Below are 7,936 nucleotides of genomic sequence, written 5' to 3'. Positions count from 1 at the left end.
CAAAGGGCGTCTTTCACGGAAAGCAAACGACACGGGGGGGGGTGGCGGCCACTCCTCCCCCTGCGACCGGGCGTCAAGGGCCTCCACCAGGCGCCCAACAGCGACTCAAGGGGGGCGCGGTGCCGTGGGAGGTCTTCGGGCGTGGTTTCGTCCAATCCCCACACGTGGCGCAGCACTTGCCCTCGTACCGTGGCGAAGTCTTGGCCGTACCTGTGGTCGGGGCCTGCGAAGTACTCGCCTTCCCTGCCCCTCACTCCCCCCGACGCCTGGCTGAGTGGAAGAAATGGCATGGACAAGCTGTCCACGGTGTGGTGCCAGATGTTGTCGTCGCCATCCACGAACCTGCGAACGAACAATAGGCAGGAATACCCTCCTATCAGGGCCTTGGACTCCGCCACCAAGGCTTCGAACCCTTCTTGTTGCTGGAGCAAAGCCGTCGCACTCCCTTCCCGTCCTTCGTAATCTGCTTCGTCATCCCAAAAACTCAAATTTTCGCGGATCCGCAGCAAAAACGCCCGCAAGATTGCTTGGACCTGGTGCAATGCCGCAACGCGTGCATGCACGTCCTCCAGCGAAAGCGTAAGCAGACGGTTGTGCTCTTCCGGGTCTTCGATGCGACGACGCTCTTCAGCCACATCATTCTGCAGTTGTACTTTAATGGCTTGCAGCTGTGCATGGCTGGTGCCTTGGTTCAGGACGAGACGGATTTGCTCAGCAATGTCGAGGGGAGAACGACGGAGACCTGAGGAGGTAGAATGCTCAGACGGGGGCATGGGAATGGCACGCGCGCGACGTGTGCTGGATTGCAGCACCCTTGAGAGAGACTTGACGCTCGGAAGCCCTTTCAAGCTTTAAGGACCCTGTTAGCGCGTCAGGAAATGTGGGTTGGGCCATGCATGGTTGTTCAGTCAAGCGTTGTTTCCCCCTCCTTGTCCGAGAAACGGTACTTGGCGCGGCCATTGCCGTGGTTCACGCTTGTTACGTTTCGAACGCGCACTGCCCCTAGACGTGTGGTGAATCTGTGTTATGTCTTGCCATCAAGGAGAGTTAACGCCTGTAAGCTCTACTTTACAGTAAGATGAGTCAAGGTGACCATTATGCATGCCCGGCACTTGAAATTCATAAAACCAAGCACCTCGGCTTCCTTCACAACCTGAGGAAAGAAACAGAGAGATCCTCGTCGCTTTTAGACTGTAAACACCTTGTAGTTTATTGTTTCAAGCACACATGGTCCTCACTAAGAGGCTGCTATGCCGAGGTCTACTTTCAATGTCATCAGAGGAAGACATCTTCCCGGTCCCTATTTTGTCTATTGATATGCACACACGCGAACGGCACACGAGATAACTATCAGCGTTACATCTATTGCATCACTTCCTTACGCAGCCACATGCGTCTTCCGTCTTGTGGTCGACGTCTCCAAGCCCTCTTTTCCCCTTTTCCTTCGCTTCTTCATTTTTTTCCCGGTACCTCCCTGCTTCATTTGCTTCCCCCCTCCCTGATGGCCCCCGTCCCGCCACCCTTGCAAAAACGTGGACGATCGCTTGATGGTGCACACAAGCGATGCTGTCACTGCTTTCTGCCAACGTCGCATCCACGCGCCGGCTGCTAGGGCCACAGCCTCGGCTTCCGCGGGGCCGGGAGGCGCTGGCAAGGAAAGCTGGACTTGCTGCGCCGCTACAGCCCCCCACTCGAAAGCCAAGTCATGCACTTGCCGGGCTTTGGCCCTGGCCACGTCCCATACACAAAGGGCAACACGCACCACGGCGTTGGGCTTGCAAGACCCGCCCCTCCAGGCATGGCCGGGCAGGCACCAGCCTTGGCCCCAGGCCCGGAGGTCGTCTCGGTGCCGGCGCAGGAGATGGTGCGCGTACTCCAAACCGAAGACCGCCACCACCTCCATCAAAGACAAGTCCTCCGCCATGAATCCTCGGTCGTACAGGCGCGTCAGCTCCCCCCGTCCGGCGCCCCACCCTCCCAAACCGGCCGCCCCCGACAGGCCCACGCCCTCTCGACGCGGGCTCTGGCCTCGCGATGGGGGGACCGCCCTGACCACCTGCTTGGCTTCGTCGGGGAGGGTGGGGTGCGGGTCGCTCGCCGGGAGAGGGAAGGGGGAAGAAGGGGCAGACCCGTGTGGACCCGGGGCGGAAGTGTCGGCAGGCAGGGCTGGGGCGAATTCGAGGAGGGCGGGGATGGGATTGCCCTCGCTCACACAGACCTCTTCCCCCCGCCCGCCGTCCCTCGTGCCTTCCTTGGCATGTCCGTGGCCCCGACCCTCGCTCTTGACCTTCCCATCCGTCCTACTAGGGGCCGCTGCCTTCGCTCCTGCTCTCTCATCGGCCGTCCTGGACGCTAGAGACTCGATCTCCACCAGACTTCCCCCCTCGTCCACCTGCCCCGCTTTCCCCTGCAACAGGACCTCGCTCTCCCCCGAACCACCGCCTTTCTTTTCTTCTCCCTCCTCCCCACTACCCCCGACTCCAAATTCATCATCTGCTTGGGTCCGCCCGTCCCAGTCCCCGGGCGGGACACCTGGCTCCTCCGACGACGGCATCGTCCACGCCACGACCTCTGGGGCATTCTTCCCCTCCCTCGACCATCCCCTCGCGCCCGACCCCGCCCCTCCCTCCCATCCCTCCTCCTTTGGCACGACCGTTGCCCACGCACGGAGGGGCAAGGGTCCCTGCCGCGCCCACAGGCCCAAGCCGAGGAGGAGGAAGAGCACCACCAGCACCTTCCTCACGGACCTGCCCTCCCTCCCACGCACCCACGCCGTCCCCGCCAATTCCCTGCTCCAGGCTTTAACTCGGCTCAGGATCGGTATGGAAGCCCCTGCGAGGCCCTTGGCCTCTCTCCACGGGCTCTGGGCCCAAGCCTCCTCACCGCCTCGCCCCACCGCCCCCGTGTCCTGGTCCTCCCTGCTAGTGTCCCCGAGGGGACCCCTGCTCTCCACCAGGCCCCTCTTTCGTCCCTCCCACACCCGAAGCAGGTGGGGCTCTTCGACCCACTTTCCAGGGTAGCAGCGGCGGACTAGGCGGAAGCCTGCCAACGCCTGCTGGGTCCGCCAAAGGCTGGTGCTGAGGAGAGCCAGGTAGGAGCCTCGCTTCTCGTCGAAGACGGGGCCCTCCTCCACACATGCGGGTGTGATCCTGGCCTCCTCCTCTTCCTCGTCCTCGTCCGCTTCGTCGTCGGTGCTCGCGTCCGCTTTCTCGGGCGTGGAGGCCCCCGGCGGGGGGGCAGACGTCGTGGATCCCATCCCCGTCGCCGCCGTCCACAAAGCTTTCATCAACAAGGATTTCTTCGGGCTGCCGTTCGCGCCCATGTGTCTCCTTGATTCGTCGGCTGGGACAGGGACGCCTAAATCTTCGCTGTCGCAAGGGGGTGTTGAGGCCTCGCTCTCGGATGAGTGGGATGCCCGGCGTAGAAGTTCCAGATAGGCCAAGGTCAGGCTCTCTGGCGTGATGGCGCTCCCGTTGCTGAGACTGCCACTCTTGTAAGGCCGTTGGGTATTTGTACTCGTTTCAGGTGGGTGGTGAAAGGAGTAAGGGCGGCTACACTCCACCTCGGTGCTGGTCAAGTTGCTCCTGACACCAACCTTCCCCAACGTCGATTCAGTCTGAGATATACATTCCAAAGATTGCGAATGCGGGAAGGACAGATGCCGATACTTGTGAGTGTGAGGAGCGTGTGTCCGCTGCTTCGTGCCCATTTGCGTGGTCGAATGATAAGATTCGGTAGGAGATGTGTCTTCGAGATCTCCAGCGACCACGGCAGTGGCAAGTACGTCCTCAGGTTGACATCCCCCCGTGTGCTGATAAATGGTGGTGTCTTCCATCTTTGCGGTGCACCAGACCTGTGCATAATGGATTGCAGATGAAAAATCGCATGAGCGCTCCAGGTGGTTGCTTTTCGTGGCTGTGGACGGTGACATACCGTCGGCTCTGGGTTGCTTGACATCGTTGACTGCATGCTGACACACAATCGTCACTGTCGCCGACAGCCCCCCCGCGACTCCACTACTGGCCGTCACGCCAGAAAAAGCGAGTGAGCGAGGGAGCATCCAGGGTTTCCAAGACGTACAAGGCGGGGAGATGGCTAAGAATTCAGGCCTGGGCCAATGGTTGTGGATCCGGTGCGACCAAATACCGAAGACCGGCGACTGTCGGAACGCGTGCAAGCACCCATATACGCAGGCGGAGCGGGGAGGTTAGATGGATGCATAATACGTCCCGTGTTACGTACCGAGGAAGTAAGCTGGTTTGGAGAGGTGCGGGACACTAGGAGTACTGAGACTAAAGGATGTTGGGGTCAACCATGATTTCAAGATTCGCGGATAACGGAAAGCATTCCAAAACCAACCTTTTCTTTCCGTTGGTTCGTGTTGGAGAGCTCTCGGGTGCGTGAGATCAGGGTGACCATCTACACGAGAAGACACGAAAGTATGCATTCGGTTCAATGTAATCAATGACTCGTATTCTCTTTTTCAAAAGGCATATGTAGCAACGCACGCAAAAAAGACCAAATTTTCTTTCTTCTCGTCGAACACCCTCGTGTCCCATCTTTTTATGCTCTCCATCTGTCAACACGCAACCCTCTCCCCCCCCTTAAGGCGTATGTTTAAATATCGTATCCCTCTAATTCCAATATCAGCCGGAAAGCCTCTGTTACATCCGCCACTACGTGCTTGGCAGCGTGTGGCATGCCCTCTTTGTAAACCCCTGTCTTGACCAGGATGGAAACCCACTCGCAATGATGTCCGTCGGCACGATTGGCGCCTATTATGGATATGACAAGAGACAAGCGTGTAAATTGTCAACTTTTATGATCTTTCAAAGAATAACGTCACACATACAGCGCGGTATCCCCGCCAGCATCTCTTCCCCTTACACCCTTTCCCGCGCACCTTCCACGTCACTCAGTGGATTGTCCCCCACCGCGTACACCCGCTGGATGGGGTAGTGCTTGTGCTCATGCGGCTTGTGAGGAGGCAAGTCCTCCCCTGTCAGACCCAAGAGCCGAGCCTCGTGCACCAGCATTTTCTCCGCGTGCCGGTAGCTGCTCTCCCAGGGCTTCCCGAAGCGGGTTATTTCTGAGCAAGCAAGAGAGGGAGAGGCATGGCCAAGGATACTTAGTGTTCCTAAGACAGGATGGGATCGAACCTTCCTCGCGCCACTTCCCTCTGTCAGTGTTCATTATTCCCTCTTTATTTCTCCTGTCTATTGCCAGCGCTGGCCGCGCCTTCCGTGCTCACGCGTATCCTACCTATGCCCTTTCCACCGTAACAGGCGCGATAAACAGCCTCCCAGGCCGTCAAGAATGCCCCTTGCGCCAGCCGAGGCACGGCATAGCCGCTGCTAAAGACTAGGTCCGAATTGGAGGAGTAAACTGGGATGTGGGAGTGTTTGCCGGAGTCCGCCGGGTCCTTGCCCACGAGCCTCCCGCCTTCGAACACGTCGCACAAAACCTGGATCTCAGGGGCCCAATCCACGGGATCGTGGAGGATGAAGACGGCTGTGAGGCCACGATGAAAAGCGAGCAAAGGGGAGGACGTGTCGGATGGGAAAGATTCACAGGTGAGCATGAGAGACAAGAGAAGAGCGTCAGGACATAAGAGGGGAAGAGCGATCGCATACATGTGCCGAGCAATTGTACCCCACGCCGAAAGAAAATAGAGGCAAGGATGAGGCACAGATAGGGTCATATCCTCGACCCACGCACCGGCAAACGGGTCTGTGTGCAAATCGTGCCGCTTATGGTAGGTTTTAAACGGGTAGAGCTCCGGATGCGCGTGGAGGACATCCTCCACCGTGACCACGTGCTGAAAGCCGTAGGCACGGCACACGGCCGCGTAGTCTTTGGACCCAAGCGCAAGTATTTGCTTATCTTTGTAAAGAGGGAGAAGGGATTTCATGGGCGTGTGGGAGAGCATGACCTGGAGATGTTGGAGAGCGCTTCGGGTCAGAGGAAAGCAAGTACAGATCGCCTAAGCTGAAGAAATTGCCGCTCTCTCTTGCTTGCCCCACTGACTTTCTTTAGTTTCTCTCCTCTCTCTTTCCCATACCCTTTTCCTTCTCCCCTGAACGCACCTGACTCGGTCGGATGGGGACAGGCAACTCAGGGAAAAATACGTCGCTCATTTCGTGGGCCTTGGCGTCCTCCATGCACCCCCCTCCATTCGTCAAAAACACGAAAGGCACGCGTCGAGCCACGTTCGGGTTGCTTTGTGCCTCCACCAGGTACTCCAGCACCCGCCCTGCCCCTGGAATTTGATTCCCCCCTCGGACAAGCACGCCGTCAATGTCAAAGGCAACAGCAAATGGGACCGGGGATGCAGACGTCGCGGCAGAAGATAATGTGCGTGAACGGCACTTGGCTCTAACACTGGCCAATTTTCGTGGCTGAGCAGCACGGGCGGTAGCAGGTCCGGCCCTCAAGATGCCCGCCGCTCGAAGAGACAGCATCTTTAAGTGCAAAGGGCGGACAAAAACAATAGCCAGGTGGTTATGTGTATCTGTCGACCGGTGTGAGTGTGTGCATGCTGTGTTCGGTCCCAGGTTTCCCCCCTAAACAGAAAAGACGACGAGGTCAACGAACTTGTCCAAACCTTGTACATGCATAATCCCCGCTCAACTCCTCGGCTTGGCACGGGGGTGTATTCCATGTGGGGGTTTTCATGCGGAAGAGCGAGGCCGGTCGCCCACGGCGGCGACTCCGAGTCGGAGGGGGGCGGGGTCGGGAGGTGAGTCTGCCAGCACTTTGATACACAATATTTTCACGCGCTTTGTCTCAAGGGCATTCCCCGCCGCTTAAGGCGTGCCCTTAGAAGTCTTGGAAATGTAGAAGTGACCGCAACCCACGCAGATGGCGGACGACTTGATTTTTTTAACGGAGTTGAATAGGGATGTCTATCGGATCGAGCAGCGTACGTCTCTCACTCACCATTGATGTGGTTTGACTCTAGGCGTGCACACTCTGAGTTCGTACCACAGAGAGGTAGTAGCGACTTTCATCACTCAGAACCAGGCCATATCTCCCCTCCCTCTTTTTGAATTTAAGCGACTGTGCCCGGGAACATCGACTTGTGGAAGTCGTACGCGCCCTGCTTCAGGATTATTACTGGTTTCAAATAAACCACGTACAGGACGCAACCACCCGCGTGCAAGCTTTTCTAAAGTTGCACATGTCTAGAACAAGACCAAGAACAGCCCCAGCAGCAGCATCCCCCTCCATATATGGGTCTATTGACGAGCACGCGTCCACGGGCATGCGAGGTTCCGACGGGAAGGCCCGGGAGCCGGGAGAGGAACGGCCACGGTCGACAGGAAGGAAGCCCAGAAAGAAAAGAAAGGGTGGCATAACGTCAGAAGAGTGGCTCCAAGGCGTCTTGTACGGGCTCATCAACGCTTCTATTTGCTTGCCCGCCTCTATCTCCTTCAGCACTATCATTTTTCAACACGAAGCCTTCGCACCTTACCTTCCCGTCCTCGTCCGCCTGGTCCTCCTCAGCAGCGCTGTCCATGCCACAGTCTTTGTTGCCCTGTCGAGTATGCCTTTCGCCGTAGGACAAGTTCAGGTAAGTCTCTGGAGGCGGGAAGTCCTGGAGGTAGCACTTCCGTCTGAGCGTCCTCCCCTCCTCTTAACAGGACGCGGGGCTCATCTTCCTCTCCTCCATGGCCAGCATACTGGCTGACTACTGTCGAAAGCATCAGCTCTCGGATGCGGTCCTTCTCTCTACCACCCTGGTCCTCCTCTCCCTTGCGACCGCCACCGTCGGCCTCTGCCTCATTGGGATCGGGCGGCTCCGGCTGGCCTCGATCGTCACCTACGTCCCGATGGCAGCCGTCTCGGGGTATTTGGCTTTCATTGGACTCTTTGCCTTCAATGCAGGTGCGTTTGGCGGGCAGAGGGATGGCGGGGTGTGTGTACAGGACGACGA

The 7,936-nt window shown here is 58.1% G+C and overlaps 2 protein-coding genes across 2 annotated transcripts; both read right to left on the bottom strand.

Annotated features, from left to right (window-relative positions):
• Positions 1-1,378: 1,378 nt before the first annotated feature.
• On the bottom strand, positions 1,379-3,322 carry NGA_0703200 (uncharacterized protein; the record flags this gene model as incomplete). The annotated part of the gene is made up of 1 exon (XM_005853288.1): positions 1,379-3,322. One exon carries the CDS (start codon positions 3,320-3,322, stop codon positions 1,379-1,381), a length of 1,944 nt encoding a protein of 647 aa, XP_005853350.1.
• Positions 3,323-4,519: 1,197 nt separating this feature from the next.
• NGA_0016102 (had-superfamily subfamily iia hydrolase) lies at positions 4,520-6,563 on the bottom strand (the record flags this gene model as incomplete). Its single annotated transcript, XM_005853287.1, has 5 exons — positions 4,520-4,775; positions 4,904-5,089; positions 5,263-5,511; positions 5,719-5,932; positions 6,087-6,563. Coding segments are annotated over 5 exons (1,284 nt in total), but the record flags the coding sequence as incomplete, so codon positions are not given.
• Positions 6,564-7,936: the final 1,373 nt, after the last annotated feature.

This window comes from Nannochloropsis gaditana (genome assembly GCF_000240725.1).
Source record: "Nannochloropsis gaditana CCMP526 unplaced genomic scaffold scaffold973, whole genome shotgun sequence".
Classification (NCBI taxonomy): Eukaryota; class Eustigmatophyceae; order Eustigmatales; family Monodopsidaceae; genus Microchloropsis; species Microchloropsis gaditana.
The sequence above is the reverse complement of the archived record's forward strand: the minus strand, read 5'-3'. Positions and strand labels throughout refer to the sequence as shown.